The sequence below is a fragment of the Bacillus rossius genome (assembly GCF_032445375.1).
Source record: "Bacillus rossius redtenbacheri isolate Brsri chromosome 9 unlocalized genomic scaffold, Brsri_v3 Brsri_v3_scf9_2, whole genome shotgun sequence".
Taxonomy (NCBI): domain Eukaryota; kingdom Metazoa; phylum Arthropoda; class Insecta; order Phasmatodea; family Bacillidae; genus Bacillus; species Bacillus rossius.
Window position 1 is genome coordinate 16,227,710 of NW_026962013.1, and position 23,712 is coordinate 16,251,421.

At 34.3% G+C, this 23,712-nt stretch overlaps 1 protein-coding gene across 1 annotated transcript in view; it reads left to right on the forward strand.

Moving 5' to 3' along the window:
- Positions 1–7,910: 7,910 nt before the first annotated feature.
- The window catches only part of LOC134543269 (uncharacterized protein DDB_G0290685-like), a 38,737-nt gene continuing 22,935 nt past the window's right edge, over positions 7,911–23,712 (forward strand). The window contains exon 1 of the mRNA XM_063388180.1: positions 7,911–7,966. Coding sequence (XP_063244250.1) covers positions 7,911–7,966 — 56 coding nt within the window. The remainder of the gene's footprint in view (positions 7,967–23,712) is intronic.

Genomic DNA, 23,712 nt, shown 5'->3' on the forward strand with positions numbered 1-23,712 from the left:
TATGACATATTTTAACTTTAAATTCAAGTAATCATATAAAATAAATTAAAAGATAAAATTTGCGCCGATTTTTAAATTACAATTTTTTGCCTAAACAGTTTAGATTTTACAGGAGAGTCCTTAGCGGCGGTGGTAGCTTTCACTTGACGCTAATGCGACGAGGAGAGAAACCTAAGATCCACTAAACTCGAGTTTTAGCCGCCCGAATAATCTGCATTGGTACATCTTTGGATTCGCCCACGTTACAATAGTAAAATTTATGTTTGGGTATGTTAGGTCATAGGAGTAGCATAACTATGCAATATGTAACTCTCTTTACAAAAGTATTAAATTTCTCACGTTAAACATAATAATAATATAATAAATATGGTGATTGAAGTTTAAACTTACTCAGTACTGGTTTTTATGTTTATAAAAGGAATTTAATGCATATTCCCTAAGTAACTATATTTTTTTTTACTGATGAAACGTACCATGCGATAAAACATATAACATATTACTTTTTATACACATGCGTTTTTGTTAATCCAGTAGGGAAATAACCCGTTTAACCTGTAGATCAGTTGTCTGCAATCGGACTTTTTTTTTTTTTTTTTTTTTTTTTGCGGACAGACTCGTTTTATGCTCGGAAAGGGTAAAAGTCTTTCAGAACTCTGGCACATTTTCGTTGACCGCCAAAGTCGCCACTCCGAACGCACGAAATACCGCGTCACAGAATCCCATTCGAAGGGGTGGGATAAAAAAAAAAAAAGATTTCGAGATGGAATCCGTTATCGAACGATATCGTTACGTCGCGACGCGAGATTCGCCACCGAATGTTCTAAATTCTCTCCTCTCCGTCACTGCCCGGCGGTAGACGTCCGATGGCTGCGTGTGATCGCCGCGTGCGCGCGTGCCACATCGATCCACTGTGGCACGCGGCGAGATCACATGAGAGTGCGTTCCGTTACTTGCACGAAGCCGCACAGCCCAACACAGACGACAGAGCGTGTGCGCAGAAAAAAAAAAAAAAAGTCCTTTACTGTGCCTAAAAATACGTGACACTTTTACTTAAAACCAATTGGTTTCAAGGATACGTACCTACAAACAAACAAAAAATAAACGTTTATTTATTTTGTAACATGCCCACAGTGACTCAAATTGTAACTGCATTAAAACTATGTATTTTAATCTTTTTTATTATATTTTACACTTGCGCTTCTTCACCAAATCATGTGTCCAAAAGCATTCAAAATTTAAAAATGGTGTCAAAAATAAACAACTTAAAATATTCAATATTCACGTTCATCGTATGATTCGTGCAGTGGAAAAGAAAGATTTAAATCATTATTTTGGACATACGCCATTGCATGTTTGCACAGTAAGTCATATAGAAAACCCAAAGGACGGACAAAGAAAGATGAAAACACATACACACAGAAAAAAAGCCGAAATGAGCCGATGACAAATGACTGAATTTGGCTTGTTTTCTGTGCATTGGTGTATTAATATTTTTTTGTCCGTTCTTTGGGTTTTCTCTATGAAATACGGTGCATACTAGTAAAAGCGCATGTCCACAACAATGATTAAAATAAATTAAATTACCTTAATTTGAAATACTTTGGCTCGGATGTTACATTTGCCGAATTGCGGAGGAGGAGGGATAATTCATACTCAGTAACGTATTTCTTGGCACGGATTGAATTAGCCTGAATTCGCTCTACTTTCTTATTCGGTCTTTGGCAGCAACGCACGTGCATGCACACACGCAAAAAATGTGAGCGAGTCGCCAGAGATGTGTTAACAACTAACCTCGGTACCGAGCAAATTCATGTGTTCTCATGTTGCAAATGCACTTATACTTAGTACGAAACTCGATACAGAAATTTAACGTAGTATTCTTTAAATAAAAATATATTAACCTGAATAATTTTAAAACACATATTATAACACTAAGTATATGTTTGAGTATCTGTTTTTTGCTTAAAAGACTTAAATCAGTCTGTAAATACTTCCTACAAACAAACCTTGACCTTATTGAGCTGAATCAAAATTTTGATATAAAAGAAAATGTTTCATGACGATATTCTCTTATTTTTCAAGCGTCTAATATACAGTATGACAAACTCTAAACCATCTCTAAATTTCAAAGTTAAATCATGGTTGTCAAAATTTTAATGCTTATTTTTTCAGTCATCATTATTTCTTTATATGACTATAAATTATATCATTAGTCTAAGTATTAAATGTTAGTTGTACTATTATAAAGCGTATATTTTTTAATCAAATTCGAGGACACACTTTTTTTCCAAAACATATTTCCAGAGTGTTATATCTGCAAATTTAGCTGCTTTTTATTTGATCATCTCGAGAGACAAATGAAAGTAATAGCTGTTCTACACTAAGCACAATATGAATACGAAAATAGTTTCTAACTACCACGAATTCGGTAGAATTTTCACTGTAAAACTGTTTCACAACATACTTCGGACAGGGGGTGTATGAAAGATAGTGAGGTAAGTTTAAGTGAGAGAATGAATTTGATAGGTCTCCTGTGAAAAAATATCAGACTATTAAATAGCTGTATCAAAAACAATCACATTATTTGTACTGCAATCAAATCAAAAATGAACTGAAGAAAAACCTGAATAAAATGAAAACCAATTGAACTAACGCAGTCGGTAAAGCCAAAAATATAACAAAAAGTTATCAGTTATGTATGTGTTTTCAGTCAAATTTCCCTGATTTTCCTATTTTACACTGATTCATATATCATATTAAGAACGAAGTTACGCACTTTCTCGCATTATGTTAACGTTTGACTACTTACTAACTAGTCCGACCTGTTAACTCAGCGGTGCCGATCTTTGTAGCACTGTCGGTCGCACACAGACTTTTGAATGCAAAGGATTCTGGGTTAGATTTACGGCTACCAAAGGAATGGTATTGATGCGTACACTGTTAGAAATTAAATTAAATTTACGGACTGTTCAAGAATTAACCTCAAATAAACGAAGAGGTCTTCGCAATTTCAAATAACTTTATCTTCTTAGGAACTACACTATATGTTGATTTACGAGCTGTATGTTTCGTTTTAAACAAAGATAAACTAACACGTAGACAAAAGAAGAGTGTTTTTAACAAGTTTTTGAAAGTTTTGTTAATATACCAAGAATATTCTTTTGGATTTGAGCTCAAAGAAAGTGATTTCAGTGTACGTAAATTTACGAAGATAGCAGTAAATTTCGAAGAGCCCTGGATAATTTGTTACCAGATTTCGACGTAAATCGAATATGGAAATTTTTAACAGTGTATAGTTTAAAACCGTCTTATAAAAGTCAAAGTCAACGAGACTTTAAAAAAACGAGTTGTTAAACTGTTAATAACAACTCATCAAAAATTCGAAACTTTTGTTTTGATTTAAATTTTAATTTAAAATGAACTCTTTTTTTAGTTTTCAAATGTTTTTTCTAGGCTTGTATAACCAACGAAAAACATGAGTAGCATTCAATTGGCGGGAAACGTCTAGGCAGTGATAGACTTCTTGGTGACTGTGATTCAATTGTGGATTTTGAGGACCAACAGTAAATATGACCAACTGCAAGTAGCAAAAGCTAAACTTATGTATGATACAAATGAAAAAAAAATTGAAGACATGCTTATGAAACTGGTTTGTTTGTGTTAGCAAATCATCTTACTGAGCATTAGATCACTCTTAATTTCTTGACAAGTGCTGCTTTCTATGCAACGCCTGAACTAGTTTAAAGTTTACATACATGAGAACATAATAAGCCCTAGAAGAGATAACTTGATTTTAAAGTGGAAAATGTAATAAATTGCGTTATTAATTATCATTTTGTTTGCGTGTTTCAAAGTGTTTCAAATCATGCCAGCAAACAATCCAAAACGTGAGATCATAAAAGTTTACAGTGGTTTTAGTTTTATAACAAGGAATTTTTTTTTGCCTCATTTAGCGTTTAAGTGAAATTTTTTGAATAACAACTCCTACATACTTCCGCAAGAAATAACCCTGCAACGTCACCCAGTCTAATCATTCCACTAACCGCTATAGCCCGGAGACGAACTGGGAAGAGGAAAGGGGGAGGTAAGGTATTTGAGAAATGTATTGAAGGGGAAGTGGGGTGACAAAGGGTAGTAAAAGGGGGGGGATGTTGAGGAGCTAGTGTGCTCTCGGCTTGGCGTCTTCGCATTCCAGGCGTCGCCGGTATGCGATACACAAGCGCTAGCGATCCCGCTGCGGCGGAAGAGGGGTCGTTGATAAAACTCTTCCCCATCCGCTCTTCTACCCTTATTTAAAACCACCTCAACACCCCTTCCCTTTTCCAAATACTTTTACCCTTCCCCATTTGACAAGGTTCAACGATATTGATTCCGGGAAAAGGTAGGGAAACAACGATGATTTTTAGTAGTTGGTCTAATTGCTGGTGGGAGGGGGGGGGGGGGGTAAGGGGGACTTTTAGAGGCGATTGCGTCAGGGGAATAGTGACACACAGGAATATTCAATTAGGATTTACTCTGCCATATCCATACATGTTCACCAAATTCATCTTTGTTTTCATCTCCCTTACAAGAACTCACGTAAATATTAGAGGTTATTTCCGCATAAATGCCTCTTCACAACAACAACAAAAAGCTCTCATAATATAAAAGGATCTTAACCTTTATTTCAGTACGTTGTTTTCAAAGCGCAGAACTAGAATACAATTGAATTAATATTAATTATATGTATAGACCAAATACAGCATTTTTATCATCAATTGTACTAGCATAATTCCTAAACATCCATAATCCATATCATATCGCGCAATTTTGTTTAAAAATATAAATAATAATTAGATGCAAACAAGTTTGATACCACGTTTTTAAAAACTGATTAAGAAGTATAAAATAATTTCTCCTAGCCTCATACAAATTTATAACCCTATATCGATTCCTAACCCATTACAAATTGTCCCAAAAATTTATGATTGTGAATTTTTAATAGCAATGAAAATACTTTTAAGATTTAAGACGAAAAACGTGGGGGGGGGGGGGGCCATGAAATAGATAACTGTTGAATGAATAGATCACAAAAATTACTAACAATTTTATTGCACTGCAAATGATATGAACTGATTTATGTGCTATCTCAACGACAGCTACTTCCTACACTCTTTACTATTAATTATAGCATGTGCCCCAAGTTATTCGTTTTAAATCCAACAAGTATTTTTATAGCTCTTAAAGACTTACAATCACACATTTTTAGGGAATTCGGTTATGGGGTTATACATCTTTATGGGGTTATGAGTTTAGTCCTTTTCAAAAATATGTATGGTACATTTATTTTTATTTAATTATTATTTATGCTTTTAAGTCTTGCGTGTGTGAAATTTTGCAATCGATTTTCAACATCTTAATCGAAGCTTCGGTGATGTAGGCACCGCCTGACAATATTCCGTTTAGCATCCCGCAACACTGTACTGTTCTGCTCTTAGCCTAACGTCACGAAACTGGGGCTTGTTAAAAAAAAAAATTGTATCGTACAAACAAACAAGAAAGTGAATTAATATTGCATTGTCATCTAGTTCTGAGCCATTTCAAAGTTCAAGTCTCTAGCTCATCGGGAAGTTAGTTTAAAATCGATTGCAAAATTTGTACCAAACAGACAGAAAAGAAAGTGAGTTAATAAAAACGCGGTAAAAAAAACTACGTGAACTTCACCTAGTACGTAATCCAAAGAAAAAATCCTGAGACATCTGGATTTTGATAAAAGAAAAAAAAGTGTCAATATATATATTTCAAAACACTGTAGCCTTTTTTCATTCTATTGTGGTCGGCAGAATTAAGTGGAACTTAACGCAACTGTGTTCAAGCCAATCACGAACGTTTAATGGTACGAAAACTGCACTCTAATAAACTGGTCTGGCCAAGCGCTCTAAAGTACAGCCGACCACAGACAATAATAAAAACCAAATGAAATACCGCTTCTCTATTATAAAAAAAAAAGACACGAATATTTTGCGGACTCATTCAATGACGAGTTAACCTCCGCGCACGTGTGTTTTTCAATGCGACGGCTCCTATGAATAGCATTATGTACTTACATTATCAACCTGGCCACTATAGTCTTTAGCTCAAGTGGTAAAAATTCTGTCGTTTTTTGACGCAGACATGGATGTATAGATAACAGAGATACCATTTTTTCTCAAAATAAAGAAGCATCATTCCACAGTAAAAAAAATAAATCTTGAAGTTGGAGCTGATTTTTTTTTTTTTTTTTTTTTTTGTGATACATGCACTAACCCTTTCAGTGAACACTGGGGAAATATGTGATTGAAACCGAGAAATGACTAATCAGATTTTCATGCGCCAACCTCTCTCCTGAGAGCGACCATTTTGTTACATTACAAACCAATTATTGCACCATTAAAATTATTGTCTGTATGGCTTACAAAGACCGTCGTAGAAATTGAGAATAAATATCCTTGCTGAAGTCCACAGTCTGTTCGATCCTTTGCATCCCTGTTCTGTGCTGCTTGTGATCTTATTACCTCGCGTTTACGAGATATTGACTCAAAATAAATTAAATAATTAAATCAACTACCCCCCCCCCCCCTCCTCCCCTCAAAAAAGCAGTAAACACAAAGGATGAGTAAAGCAAACCAGAGTAAGTAAATTAAAAAAAATAAAGTGTTAAATTTTTAAAGTTCATTTTCTCCAAAAAAAAGAAAGAATATAGTGAAAACCATGACATCGAACTTAAGGCGTTGAATCCGAAACGCAATAACTAAATTGCATTAATAGTGAACGAGACTTTATTTAAGTCTAGTACAATGTTACAATTGATTGTTGTCAAAGTAAAACTATAGTCATCAGAAAATAATAAACTTATAAAAAAAAATATTAATGAAAACGCCCGAGTAGTTTTATGTTTATTTCTTAGCACACTCTCGTTACAGTTATTGTGGTCGAAGGTGGCCGTAACCTCAAAGCAGTCACGCTTATGTGATAAAGAAAGACGATAAGAATTAAAGGGATTTTTTACGGTTAGTTTCCTCAAAAAAATTATTTCGAGAGTAGCCGTGTGATAAAACACTTAAGCATCGCCTATGCTTTGTGATCGGTTGAGTTTTATTTTCCATGAAACATTCCTACCATCGGCACTTAACTGTGTGAGGAAGCGAATTCATCCTGACTGGCCCGGCTAAAGAGGGTAATGGCTTCTTTTGCAGACGGCCACCAAACACAAGGAAGAAATTGCTGGCGCGGACATACCTTCTTGCAGTCTAATCAGAGGTCACGTTGTTTTGCGAAAAATATACTAGCTCCTAACAATAACCATATTCTTAAGATCACTTCAGGTTTCATACCAATTTGCTTGCTTGGAAGTATAAAAGAGAGCCATTTGAGTGTGAAATTTGCGTTTATGATAAGATAATTTGCGTGTGTTTACAAATGCTTGATAATCAAATCTTTGCAAAGGACATGTACAGAGCCGATTTTTTTTTATGGACGTTTCGAAACTGAGTTGGAACAGTTACACGTACACACAATATAACTCGACTTACCTGAAACGTATCCTCGCAGAGGGGGCAAAAAAAATCTAACGCAGCGCGTAAAATTGAGGACGTCCTCCAGGGAAAGATTTTGGGGATGAAAAAAAAAAAATAGTTGGATGGAAGGGGAGTTGTGCGATCGAGGTTTTTGGACGCCCCTGAAACCGCACGCGCCACATACCCTTTGGCGCCCGCCATCATGCATTTAAACTGCTGTTTTGGCTCGACCCACTAAAGAAGAGGGAGGGGGGGTTCAAGGGAGGTGTACAGAGGGGAGGAAAATGTATTTTAAAAGCCAAAAGCTTAGAGCTTTAGCGTGCCACAGTTTAAGGGGATTTTAAGGGGGAAGGGCGAAGGGAGGTTAGAGGAGGAATGGTGGTGAAGGCTTATGGCACGCTGAAGGCTCGTGGTAGCTGGAGTGTGAGGAAGTAGAGGAGGCAGAGGGATGCATGCTAATTTCGGCGAGGGGAAATAAGGAGGGGTAGCTCAAATTTCTACGGGGTGCAGAGCAAACAATGGTGGCATTCGCAGCTTTTACTCGCCTTCAAGATGAAGAGAGATAAAAAAAAAACAGTTTGAGAGAGAAACCACCCCCCCCCCCCCCCAAATCCCCCCGGACCTACCCTTAACAAACACCCAGGAACTAGGGAAGTCGTGAAAGGGAAAGGCGATAGAAAATAACTGCGTTTATCAGTGAATTCTCCTTCCAGGTCTCCTATTAACGTACCGGACTATCTTAGTTAACGGTGCGTTCCGCTATCCCGAAGTGCTTAGCCAACAACGGCCATCAAACAAATTTCCCGCGAGGGAAGAAAATTGCAAAAAGAGGGAAGTGTTGTTTGGAGCTTACGTAAACAGTATTTAATTTTTCATTCTGCGTTTCTTAAAGTTTGAAAATATGATGGATGAACCATATTTTGCTAAGTTTGTTTCTATGAACCTTCTTTGTACTAAGCAGAAAAAAAAACAACCCTAGCCGCTTCTGTCGCAGTGAAACTTGCTCAAAACCTATTGCATTTTCTGATTCCGTCGCCGATCTGCAGCAGCTATCCGTAAAGCCACGTTTACACCGGTGCAACATAGTTGGAAACACATGTTGGCAACAAGAAAAAAAACTCGAACCAACAACTGAAAGTGTTGTCATCATGTAGGCAACAAATACTCAACTTCCCATCACTGAGCGGTAAACATCAAAGAAATTTTGAAAACAAATGTTGACTACATTGTTATGCCCGTACAACCGTGTTGTCAAGATATTGATCAACATTAAGTTGTCTTGGAGGCTCCACTTGGTAAGTTTGTGTGTCCAGTATAGCCCTATTGTGCTGCTACTTCGACAATTTGAGGTGGAGTCGGGCAATTTACTTTAATGTTTAGGAATCGGGCAGTTTGTGCCTTGCTTACTTATTTTTCTCTCAGTGTTGCTAAGAGAAGTACATAAATGTTCCTCATGCGGCTGGTGTCGGTACGAGGTACCTAGTGCCGGTCCGCCATCTTGGATGACATTGATCTTGACCTTTATTTCAGTGGCCATATTGGATACCACCATTTTGAATTACGACGTCACATCCGCCATTTTATTTTCCGCCATCTTGGATTCTGAAACTTTCCGCCATTTCGAATTAACGCATTGTGTTATCAACACTTGTTAACAACGTTCGTACAATTTGTTGGCAACGCGGCTTGAGAAACGCTTCCAACATTTTTGTGGAGTTTCATCACGGATGCGTTTAGTTTGTTTTGACTGAACGTGTCGTCAGTGGTAAAACACTACTACCAGGAACAGGAATGTTCGGCAAGGATCGACCCCAGTATTTGTTTGAGAAACTGAAAGCAAAAAAAAAAAGGCCGCAACGGTATTCGAAATCGGATCGTCTGAAATGTGAGTCCAGTGTCTTGACAGCGTGCCGTCTAACTCATACACATAAATGAATATAATTATATACACATAATGTTTTATAACTCAACGTTAAGCCGAGAAGAGTTCAGAAACCAGTAAATTACTGTTCTGAATACAAAAAAAAATTCAAAAGATGTCGTAGTTTTAGAGTTAAAGGCATTTTCACAAAAAAAAATTTAAATCCCCGCCCTGCTTCATGTTATTAGATACTGTGACTAAAATAGTTTTTTGCTACTCAATCGTATCAAAACCAACTATTGATAACCACTCAAAATAAAATATAAACATGCTATACTTAATTTTTTGGGAGGGAGGGGGGTGGTGTCTTTGCACGACTTATGTGACAACAATTATTAATCGGGTAACTTACACTATTCACAATTTAAAACATACCTTGTTGACAAAGTTATTTTTATAGTTTAAACAGTCGAATATAGTCGATTAAAAGTGATGATAATTACGACAAATTAAGCGACATTTTACACCTTTTTTATTACACTTAGTGAATATCTTTTGAAAAGGTAGTGACAGAATAAATTTTTCAAGGGTTTCATTGTGTTATAATTTCATAAATTACCCTTAAAAAATGGAAGAAATAAATTCAACTTGGCGTGATGAGACCGAATCTTAAGAGCTACACCAAACTTTTCGGCAACAATGTCCTATTTTCTGGAAACGTGCAAGATTTTATATGAGGCGAAGGTCGATAAAAAAAAAATTCCAAGAGAGAGAAAAATATGTGCATTTACTTTTATTTCCCGTTACTGTGCCTTACTTCTGAAACGTATACGACAATTTCACGTAGCACTCTCTCCTCGGTTCCAACCCTCCAGAAGAGCTTATTCAATTACTTCTTCACACGCCTCCCCCCCCCCCCCTCCTTTCCACCAAAAAACATTACACACAAAACCTGGATACCTGGGGGCAATGGAAAGGATTCCCCGTGCATATTCAAATGCCCGTTTTCAATTGGGTTCACAGGGCCGATAAAATATTCATGACGCATGCACTAGGGGGTCGATAGACGAAGAGGGTGTATTGATGGTAAAGGGGGGGGGGGGACAGGAATTTGCTGAAATAAAAATAAATGTCCCCGTCGTGGTGCGGTACAGCAATGAGAAGGGTCCCCCTCCCCCCCCGGATAGTGCATGGGAAATACAGCAGCGCACAGTGGAGAAACCAGGAAATGGCAACCGCGCGTGCGTCCATGATAATAGGCGGAACATTTTCAATGCATATTCAATTGCATTCCCGTTGAAACAGATTTGCTACCAGCACTGACCCCCCCTTTTTTTTTTAGTTTAAAATAACAAGATATTTAACTACTGAGGTTATATACAATGTTTCGAAACCTGTTCCTGATGAATCCTGCTTTTTTTTTACTCTTTCATATATCGAGTAATCGCTGCGAAATGAACAATCATGAAAGAATAATTATTTTCTGTCATAATTTTTCACAACGCAATTTGCTGAATTTTTTCCTGACAGTTTATTTTTTAGCTCACATCTGCAAGTTTGCCTGTAATTTTTTAAAATAAATTTTGCAATGAATATGTACTGGCATTTGTTTATTTTCTGAGTTTACTGCGAAATGAAAGCCAATCAATCAAGCCATCACTGATAAACTGCTACTATATATTAAATTTCAAATCAATTTACTTCTAACTTATATAATTATTCAGGTTATGTTCTGTAGTAGCGTATTTTGTACCTATAATTTGCCGTTCACAGCAAATTTTCAAAAGTAGTACATTTCGTCCATGTATCCTTCTGCCACAGTTGTTCCGTCAAAAATTTTCGTAAACAAACATAAATGAAACGCTTTGCAAGTGACAATTGGGAAATGGTTACCATTGGTATACCACATTTCAGAACTGTAAACTTTGAAACAAGCTTATATTGCAACGACTATATACAAACTCTCGATATTAATTTTTCAGAGTTTTTTTTCTAATATTCTGATAAATTCTCATAGGCATAAAAAATATTTATTGTTGTGAACTGAAATTTGGTTTCGGTATTTGCCTATTTGATTTAGAATAACTTCTTATAACGAAGTAGGCAATTTTATTAAAACATGAAACTAGTTGGCATTTATAAAGCTATCACTTTGTCTTCTAGGAACAATATCACTTTAAAAATATTATATCCAGTGATGTTTAGTAGTATTTGAAAAAAAAAAATTTACAATAATATTTTACGTTTTATAAAACTATTTATTTATGAAAGTTACAGAACGCAAAAGTAACAACAAATACTGCCTTAGAGGTGAAAATCAATATAAGCTATAATAATTTACTTTTTTTGTTTGCTTGTGATTAAAGCCCCATTTTTAGATACGAGATTGAGTCTGTCATTCTTTCCCTTTAATTAATGGCTAGAAGGGTTAAAATGGCAGCCACTATTTTAAAACAAAAATAAAAATACTTTCGGAATAAAAACCATTCTCCGTTGTACACCGCGTGCAACATTTTAATTAAAAAAAATGATTAGAAAACAAAGCCAACAGCTGTGACCTTATATAAAGCCACATCCTCTTAACACCAAATTGCACGGAGTGAATTGAAAAAAATAATCACAGAATCAGATAAATGTGCTTAAAATGTATCCACCATTGCAAAACATGTGTATATGGGGTTTTAAAGCACTTATGGTGACAAAACTATGTTAAATTCCGCAATGCATCTGGGATGTGGGCAGTGCTTGTGTACTAATAGAACTTAATTGTTTAATGCCATAAAACAAAAATAAAAATATTTGGACAGATTCAGAGAAGGCAAAAAGAACTATTTCTTAAACGCCAAGGTAAAAAAAAAAAAATGCATTTTAGTTCATTTACATATCTGCTCCTAATTAATAATCAGGTGCTTGTAGATATGTAAAGCACGATGTAATAATAATAATAATCATATTTTAATTTAATTTCTGTTTATGCACTTGGTTCTGGTTTATTATGAAATTATAATATTATTATGTATACATAAAATTTAGATGTATATTGTTATTTTATATATTTATTGTATTTTAATTTTATATTTGGTATCGAAACCACTTATTATTAAAAGGTTTTATTGTGCAACATAAAATTTGTACGATAACTAGAAGCTATCACGTTTCAATACTTGTAAAACATCTAACTACATATGAAGCAGATGAACTGCATTTGTATAATTTATGTACTTCTTTAGTGGGTGGTATACTAAATTATATTTTGGCTTTTTAGTTTTTATTCATAATTTTATTAGTAAATTTACTTTATAGCTAACATTTATTGTTCATAACAGGTTTTTATCAATTAATAAGTGTTTATATATTGTTAATTATAATCTTAAAAGCCAATTGTAGGTCATTCATCTTTAGTTTGAACTACCAGCATATAATAATAGGATATATAGTTTTGAATTCATATGCTACCTTTGTAATAAAACTGGTTTCTTTTGGTTGGTATGAGATTCATTTATTGAAAAACATAACATCCGGTTTGGCTAGCTAATAACGTTTATAGAGCCCTAAATAATAACAAATCAAAATTGCTTCCGTGCACCAAAAATGCTAGTGAAATATACATAAGTTGTAAAAATTACATAACTGTGTACTTGCACTTGGACACTCCGTAGACTTAATCTTACTATATAAAACATGACACTCATCCATGTATTACCCGGAATTATAGTCCAAAACGCATTTTACTGATGTTGGTTTCCGCATTTTTAGTGCGATTCAGCATATCCGGCTACAAAACTGTAATATATTACAAAACATTATTTAATTAAATCTAGCAAATGATAATTCCACCTTAACGCTTTCCAAAACAATTTATTTAATTGTTAATTTTTAAATAAATAAACACTTTCTATTGTACTACAATTTTTTTCTTCTAATGTACAGACCAAAAGAAGGTGTCAACCTTTATTTATTACTGAAGGGAGGACGGGTTAGTACTATAAATTTTCCCTTTGTCTTAGCGAACTTTAGCTCGTGCCATCCGAGACAGATGGCAGCACCGTGGTTGTTGAACATTTTCGTTCCTCGACTTTCCGTCGCATTCACGTAATTACTCCTACCAAATGCCGTATACTGATAGCTGAGATGTTACAAATCAAAATAAAAAGTTTACATTTAATTAAATGATGTGATTGTTCTAATTGACTGTTAACAGTAGTACTAACAAAAATTGATCTAAAATAATTTTTGAAGTGTTAATATTCATGATTCAGAGTGGGTTCTGTTTGATGTTTGGTTAATAAATTATCTTAAATACGGATAACCGTCTGCACATAAATGAGAACCCAAGATAAATTACGTAGGGTGGCAGATTTGGAATGAAAACGGCGAAGGAAAAAGTCAGAATTTAAAAAAGGCTTATGTGGAATGATTAAAAAACACGAAACATTGTTCATCATTATGTGTTTGGTAAGAATTATGTTATGTTAATTTTCTCACCTTGGTTGTTGGAAGTAGTGTCCCCCCCCCCCCCCCCTTCCCAAAAAAAAAAGTTAACCAACTTACGAAATAATCTACTCTTTACTATCGTGGCAAACGAAACTGAAGTTACTAATTCAAAAGTATATAATTAATTTAGACAAATTGAACTGTAAATAAATTTTGATTTACGCTCCAAGTTATAGTAAAAATTGGACAGCTCTCGTATCAGCTTCCATTTAAAACCTAACGTCGGAAGGAGATAAAAAAAAAAAGATAACAAAAATCTATTAAGGTGAAAATGAGGTAATTTAACATATTATAAGTATCAATTGTTTCTTCAGTTTTATGAGAATTAAACTACGTAACTTTAACAAATTCTAATAATCGCTGTTTGAACAACACGTAAATACAAATTAACACACATTTCCGTATGCCTACTCAAGCAAAATAGCTCCACAGAAACATTACAATCTGTTTAACAGTCTCACATTACATCCGCAAAAACACACCTGTATAATTTCACAATAATTTATGATTATTCAGTAACCATTTGATAAGTCTTGACATTTTAACGAGTCAGATTGCACTACCAAAAGTAGCGCGCTGTTACATCATTTATGTCATAAGAACGTAAAAAAAAGTGTGAGTTAAAAATAAGTTTTTAAATGATTATTGTCGAAATTAATTTCCTTATACAATTACAATTTCAAACGAGAGAACTATTTTTAATACGAAACCTCTCACCTAGCAGTGCGATCTTACGGGCATACTAGGTACTATTGTCGACCTGCGATCTAGCGGCGTTATAGGTACTTCTTTCAAATTTGTTAGATGGCAGCACAGTGTCGTACTCAATTACTCTCGATTTATATATCAACGCCTTAGAGTTAATTTTTTTTTTAATTTTTCTGTCGAAATAATTGCTTAAACATCATAATACAGTAACTAATTTTGTATATACATTTTAAAAATAAATATATACTTAATATAGGTGTAAAGCGTAACTTTTAGAAATAAATAAAATGTTCATACTTCAAATTAGTATACTAGGTTAATTGTATAATAATCAGAGATAATTTACAGATATTTATTAATTACTTACGAACTTTCAAAAAGAAACCTTCAATTTAATCGGTGTTCACAATCTAAAGATTCTGAAATGGTTTAAAAGAAGGGAAAAAAAATTATACAATTTCCTCTAAAAATTAGGTCAATGGCTTTAAAAAAAACTTGGATCGCATAAAAGTTGATTCAGGGGAAAAAGGAAAAAGAAAATAAATCTGCTAATGTCAAGCAGTACAAACTAAACTCCTTCCTGGCCAGTTGAAATTGAAGTTGAGAATCTACGAAATCGCGACAGAAGGACGCCCATTTTTACACAATTAAATTAATTTGCTTCGTTGGGCGAGAATTACAAGTTCTAGACACAACTTCTTCTCTCCAAAAGTTAAAACGAATTACGGCGAAAATAGGTTACCAAAGGCAAAGAAGCAACTCTTAACAGAGCTGAGAGAAAATAAAGAAGACACAAAGAAAGGATTAAAAAAACAGGGAAAGTTCCAAAATAATTTATTCTTCATTAGGTTTAATGGCTTTGAATATATAGCTGGCTGAATAGAGGAGAAAAACAACTTAGTCAAGGAACACATAACAGCGGATGTGGGTGGAGTCCAAATATATAGGAGTTAAGATAGGTAACTTCTAAAGTTACGTAAATTACAGTTATTAATGTTCCTTGCAATAAGAGTTGTCTCCTCTAGAGAAAACTCAGGAGCAACAGAGATGTAATTTTTTTGCGGCTCCATTAACAAACATTTCAGTATTAACTATTTTATATATGTATGTCTAAGACGTATTTTATGACACAGAATTGCAATGAAAGTAAACACCTAAGTACTAAAAGTACATTATAAAGTAAATAAAAAATATTTTGTCATTATAAAATATGATAAACCAAAAATAAAGTTTTTTATTTAGTATTAGGTATTACAGACCTGAATATAAAATCGAATAATCATTATTAATTTACTACATACTACTAAAAGTTGAAGGTAAAAAGGTCTCAAAGTCTGCTTAGTAAAAATTTTAACACAGTCTGACAGACAACGCACAGATTAAAACGGTGGGTTTTGAGATTTTTCACAGGCGTTCCTTTTACAACCAGTGAACACATTTACTGTAGTTTCTGATTTATTTATAACATATTAACCAAGAAAAATTTGATCGATATTTACCACATTGTTCTCTACGTTATCTCATTCTATTGATGTTAACTGTATGCTTTATTTAATTTTACGAATAAGTATAACTTATAACGTGCGTACACAAGAACGCGCATTATTATATTTTTTTTTTTTAAAAACTGTGCTAGAATCCCTTTGACTTTTAGAATATTATAGTCTCTTTTTTTTTTATGAGTTGATTTTAATGTTACATTACTTTAGAAAAATTAATCGTGAAATTTTTTTTGAACACTCTATACAGTTTATTCCAATGATACCAATGGACAGTCGAAAATTTTCATGAGATATGAATTTACATTTCGTTTTATGAGTACATTTTTTGACGTGACAACGTCTAATAAATAGAGACCGGAAAAATTCGCGGATTCCTTTCGCGATAGGCTAGAATCCAAAAACGTTTGCCATTTTACCGCATCAGTGATTGGGCAACAGTTTATCTGAATGACACTCGGCCAATGAAAAACCTTTAACAAAATAAGTATCGAATCACTAGCGTCCCAGTCCACAGGTATCACGAGTCAGTAGCCAATGAGCAGATGTCATGTTCCCGCATGCATAGAGGATCATGGAGTCTATCCTACAGGTCATTGAAATCGCGACGTTTTCTGGTCTCTACTAATAAATCGATGAACGCCGGCTGCACACACGAAAAAGTGTCCCGCTACGATGTGTCCCGTTACGCTCATTGTACGCTTGCACCGCATCTCTCTTCCAATCGATTGGAACAACCATCGATTTTACTTTTCAATCATGTTTTCGTTGTTTGAATTATTAATATTGTATAATTTAACGATCGTCCACCGATTTTCAGCACAATCGGTAAGGTTATTTAAAAGTAATGTTGAATTTTCAAATACGTTTTTAACGAACAATGGTGTTTTACAGTTACGCATAATAATTTAAATTACACCCGGGATCTTTTAAACAATGTTTTAAAAAATATTGTAACACATTATAAATAAGTTTGGTGTATTTGGGATGCGTATTTGTTATAAAATCGTATTATAAAAACGAAATAATATTATTCCCCTATGGTGCTGTCATCTACGGTTACGGACGCGAACCGAACGAATCGTGATATCTATCCGCTTCCGCAGCAACCAGGCACTCGTTAATATATATTTTCCTTTGTTTATCGCGAGGGGCGGTATTATTAATGAATTATAAATAAAATTTCGTTCCGGGTCATTTTGAGCACTGGAAGACATAAAATAGTAAAATATTCTCGACGAATTTTAATCTGTGGTTTTCATTGCTTATTACGACAACAATTTCGGCAATAAAGGTTAATTATTCTTACATTTCAAAAATCTGATTACTAGTATAATTTCAAGTATTTATTCTTTTATTATTAAAATAAAAATGATTCAATTTTATTCATAAAAGTATGCAATCATTTCATCAATGTTTTGTTATGACGTTGTCACATTAAACTATCGTCCGTAAACCGACAACCGATTTTTTACTAACGGTTATAAAATATATGCTATCGTAATTCAGAGACGTTTGTTAACTTGATAATCAGATCCGGACAGCTGAAATATCTTGCTGAATAGTTTCACAAACATATATCCCAATTTTTTTTATCAGCATGTTTTCTTGATCAATTATGATTACAGTTGGAATATCATTTATTAAATATTAAAGAGTAGTTGAGATAAACAACCTAATACCATGAAATTGCATAAGATAATTAAATTATATATACCACGCATTGCTTGACGAGGCCTAAAATTGACAATTTTTTAATCATAAGATTATGTTTGAAAGTATCAAAGGCTTTCCTCATGTTGAAATAAATATAATATTTTATTTACGTCTTGATTTATACTGGTACATACATATATATATATATATATATATATATATATAAAGCGAGTGTTGAAGACGATATTCCTGATTGAAAACTATGTGATTTTCAGAAATTTTATTTTTAGGAATAAAATTTCATGTGCCTATAAATATTTTTTTTTTCAAAAAACTGCTAAAATACTACAAAACAAAGGTTTCTGACTAGAATTTAACCGTCCATAATACTAATAATAATACAGTATACCGATAAATGGTTGAACACACAACCACTCACTGACTGATGCACACTTAATTTTTAATGTTTTTTGAGCTTTATTTATAACATGTTGGAATGATAATGCTACAGTTACTAAAAAACTAAAACGCTAAAAAACTAAAAAAAATATATAAATTTGCAAAACCCCGTTCCCCAGGATAAACCCCCGGAATGGCCACCGCATGGGGAGCCCACGAAAAGAAACGGGCTCCCCAGTTGGAAGCCACCTGGAAGGTTTTTTTCTGTTCCACCGTTTCTTTGGTAGCCTGACTTGTTACAAGGGATTGTATTCCTACCAGAGAAAATGCCACCATTTTGTCTGGGCAATCCGCCTTGGAGGAGCCGGGGCGCGAACCCGGGTCCTACAAGTCACAAGGCAGGCGCTCTACTCCAGAACCAGAGTGGTAGAGCGAATACTTGCGGTCTTCTTAACACTGATATAATGTTAGTCCACGCGTTTGCTGTAGTTTCGTGTGACATTAACACGTGCAGTACGATCTAACCTCGGTAACGAACAAATTTATGAATTTATGTGTTCTTATGTTGTTCGTTCCGCATAAATTATGTAATATCTTAACCGTGAAATAGAATTTGTATAACTAGTCTGGCAATTTTTTAGTTCATTTCCTGCAAACAAACTTACAGTCCCGCTGTACAATAATTTTATAGAATATGAGACTAGTAAAAAAAAATATGTAAGAGCTTGCACTGTCGATGGTAAAATTATTTTGAAATAAATGTTAGATATCAAAAGAGAGTGTTTAGTTAAAATATGTGTGTGCTTACAAGCATGAAGTTATTGTATAAACATTTTTATTATTTGGTTTTAAAGTCACAGAAAAGTTAACTTATTTAGGATATTACTTTTGGCTTTCTTTTGTTTTACCGTTGATTTACTTGCGCAGGTAATACTGGGAAGCTATTCAAAAAAACTGTTTGCAAATAACTAAATATTGGAGGTACTGGGGCAATACGAAGAAAAAATTGTAACACTATTTTGTAGTGTTACAATTATTTTCATGTAAATGTACAAATTTACAAATATGTAAGTTTAAATGAATAATTATGTTCCATTTACAAAGAAACTTTACGGTGCACAATGGCAAGCAGAATAACTCAACGATAAAATTTAAAAATTAAAAAAAAAGCAACGGCTGTACAGAGACGCACAGGTGAACCCAGCAATGACAGCACAGACGAACACCGTAAGCAACAGTTGAAGGAAAAAACAGATATTTTGAAAACCACAACGATGATAGCACATACTAAACTAACACAGTATATGATTCCTAAGAGAACAGTTGCGGTGTTTCGGGAAAGAGATATATTCCCTTCTTAAGGCACAAACATACTGAGGTTTGTCATTACACACAGTTGAATGAGTAATGGTGTATGTCCGAAACTACATCTTGAATTAATTTACCTATTATTTAATATGTTGTTTGTAATTTGCAATTTTGTTTAATGAACTATACTGAATTTTTTGAAATTCACATCGATACTGACTTTCTTTAAACAGAATTATGTTTTGTTTGTTTTATGTGTACATTTGTTTACACTTATGTTAACAAGGCCATACTTGAATAGTGATAGTTTCAGATGTTATATATATATATAAATTTTTTCACGGTAGGGGAATAATATTATTACGATTTTATAACAAATACGCATCCCAAATACACCAAACTTATTTATAATGTGTTACAATATTTTTTAAAACATTGTGCAAAATATCCCGGGTGTAATTTCAATTATTATGTGTAACTGTAAAACACCATTGTTGGTTCAAAACGTATTTGAATATTCAACATTACTTTTAAATAACCGTACCGATTGTGCTGAAAATCGGTGGACGATTGTTAAATTACATAATATTAATAATTCAAACGACGAAAATATGATTGAAAAGTCAAATCGATGGTTGTTCCAATCGAGTGGAAGAAAGATGCCACGCATGCGTACGATGAGCATGAAGAGAGATGCCACGCATGTGTACAATGAGCAAACAGGACACATCGGTAGTGGGACATCCGTAGTGGGACATCCGTAGTGGGACACTTTTTCGTGCGTGCAGCCGGCGTTCATCGATTTATTAGACGTTGTCACGTCAAAAATTCTGTTCAATGTACCTCACGACTCAGACGTGATAGCGCGGTGATTCGTGTGTTTTTGTATAGAGAACTGACAACACTGGGCAGTACATATTGTACGTTCACCAAAAAAATATTAATGTTGATATTATGCCTTCGATATCACATAAATATTAAATAAAATTTTTGTCAAATATTAATTGAAATGAATAGGAAGCTACCATTTAATGTCTGTTTTGAATTAAAAACTTTACTTTCTCGTTTTTTTATTATTACACTAAAAGCGACTCGCTGACATAAACGTTTCATGCGAAACAAACGGCTGCGGGTCCCGATACAGCCCCACCGATTTTTTCTGCTGATTCCTGAAATAATTCTACAAAAATTGGTAGGATGCTTCCCTACTGTAGGTCATGGCTAATTCCTTTCACATTGTCGCTATACTGTGGCGTTGTGTTTGGCCGTCTGCATTGACTTCACTAATAATCTGTTCACGGACAAGCAAGCATTTCAGAATAAGAAGAAATATAATATCGGAAATAGGCTATTCCTCTAGTAAACATCCATAAAACAGATTTCAAGGCTTTAATAAATTAATATTCTGAAATGTTTTCACTTAACAATTTTCATTTGAGTAATTCTAAATGATTTCGTAGTCATTGACGCAGTTAAAATATAGACATAATTTCACAACTACTTAATCAATAAAACTTAAACAGCAAACGCGAATCGTTCTCAAGTAAAGTATATAAATTATTCCGTATTCATAGTTCCCAAGTTGGAAATGTTGTGGTTGTTTTCATCTATTCTCAATGGCAATTGTTTTTCTTTAGATCTATATGTTCAAATGCTCTTCTAGTGGTTTTCTCAGCACATGCTAAAAACATAATGCTGGAATCACAATATCCTGTGACAGCCCCGACACGACAAACACAACACCACAGCCATTAATAAGTAAGGCCGTAGTGTTCAGCCTACGAAAAAATAACCCCAACAGCCCATAAGAAACAAAACGTTGGTATAAGTAATGATTTAGTAACGTAAACATATTTTTCTGTGAAATCATTTATGCTTAAGTTAATTTTATCGTTCTTTTGATAGACATGACGTAAAATAAAATCAATGGGATTGCCACCTTAGTACTATAGATGTCTATACACCTGATGGTGACACTCTGTTGTGGCTTATTAAACATCTGATATAAATTCTGCAATATTTAACTTACTTAACCGACGGTTGTCAGGTAATTGTGATTTTCGGTCACTATATTGCATTTCATTTCAACTAGTGACCTGGAGTTAACACATGAATTATAATCACAAGACTTTGTATGCTGCTTATTTCCACATTTAGACATAATTTACTCATATCGTTCGAGTATTAGGACTGTATAGTTGCGTTTTAACTTATGGTAGTTTTTGACGTGACAACGTCTAATAAATAGATAAACGCCGACTGTACGCACGAAAAAATGTCCCGTAACACACATTGACACACTACGATGTGTCCCGTTACGCTAATTGTCCCACTACGACGTGTCCCATTACGCTCATTGTACGCTTGCGCCGCATCTCTCTTCCACTCGATTGGAACAACCATCGATTTAACTTTTCAATCATGTTTTCGTTGTTTTAATTATTAATTTTGTATAATTTAACGATCGTCCACCGATTTTCAGCACAATCGGTACGGTTATTTAAAGGTAATGTTGAATTTTCAAATACGTTTTTAACGAACAATGGTGTTTTACAGTCCAATACATAATAATTCAAATTACACCCGGGATCTTTTGCACAATGTTTTAAAAAATATTGTAACACATTATAAATAAGTTTGGTGTATTTAGGATGCGTATTTTTTATAAAATCGTATTATAAAAACGAAATAATATTATTCCCCTACGGTGCTGTCATCTACGGTGACGGACGCGAACCGAACGAATCGTGATATCTATCCGCTTCCACGGCAACCAGGCTCTCTAATATATATTTTCCTTTGTTTATCGCGGGGGGCGTTATTATTAATGAATTATAAATAAAATTTCGTTCTCGGGTCATTTTGAGCACTGGAAGACATAAAAACGTAAAATATTCTCGACGACTTTAATCTGTGGTTTTCATTGCTTATTACGACAACAATTTCGGCAATAAAGGTTAATTATTCTTGCATTTTAAAAATATGATTACTAGTATAATTTCAAGTATTTATTCTTTTATTATTAAAATAAAAATGATTCAATTTTATTCATAAAAGTATGCAATCATTACATCAATGTTTTGTTATGACGTTGTCACGTTAAACTATCGTCCGTAAACCAACTTTACAGACAACCAATTTTTTTTTTCAAATGTTAGGATAGGCAGTAAGGCTCATATTTATTTTAAATACTAGAATAGATATTAACAAATCGAAAAGTTATATATTCTGAGTAAACTGTGAGGATATAAACATATGTAAAAAGGCTTTAGGAAATGAAAAATGTATAGATTGCCACAACATGTTTTATATTGGTTCGTCCTGCGGATGGTTCATTGTTGTGGAGCTGTGGAGCCGATTGTGACTACACAACAGCCATCTTGGATGAACTTTTTGACCTTGACCTTTACACTGGCCACCATAATTGAATCTTACATTTTAATTTATAGACATTTTTTTCCATCTGGGATTCCACCATTTGATTTATGATGTCACGTTCGCCATCTTGGATTATTACGTCACAGTTTCCTTTTAGGTTTCTGACGTCACAGCCACTTCCTTCGATTCAAAAAATGCAGCTGCCATATTGTTTTTGTCTGCTGGAGGTCGCCATCTTGAATGACCTAATGTCCAACATCTTTGATTCTAATTTTTTTCCTAGAGTTAGCCAGCCATGCGCTGTCTCATGTACGTAAGATGGATTATTTTTCATTACCTATCAGTGTTGTTATGACCCTTAGAGATACATTAAATTTAATTTTTATACAAAATTCATGGGAAGCAAGGTGAATCGAGCCACGACAGCTCGGGCCTCTGTAATGGAAAACATACGCCTTTGACCACCAATGTCATCCAAGATGGCCACCTTGACGTCCCAAACCAATATGGCGGACCAGCTGCACAGCACCACAAATATCCAGCCGCAAGAGGAACCGATGAATACTACTAATGGGAAACCGAAAGTCAGTTGCAAGAAAGGGATTTGAATTACCTAGGGCCCCCTCACTCTAATAGAACATTTTTTTGTAACCACTAATCTACATCAGCTTTCCATTTCCCAGGGTGGTTTTAAAAGTGCAAAAATTAAATAGCTAAGTTGAGAATTGGAGATAAAATTAAAAGAACCCTCGAGTTAAGTGTTTGATATATTTTTTTCTTTGTTCCCTGGGATGAAAATTAAGCTTGAGCCTATTTGTCATGGATCATGAGCACATCCGAGTTTTATTCTCAATAATTTCCGTGTGTGTTTGCA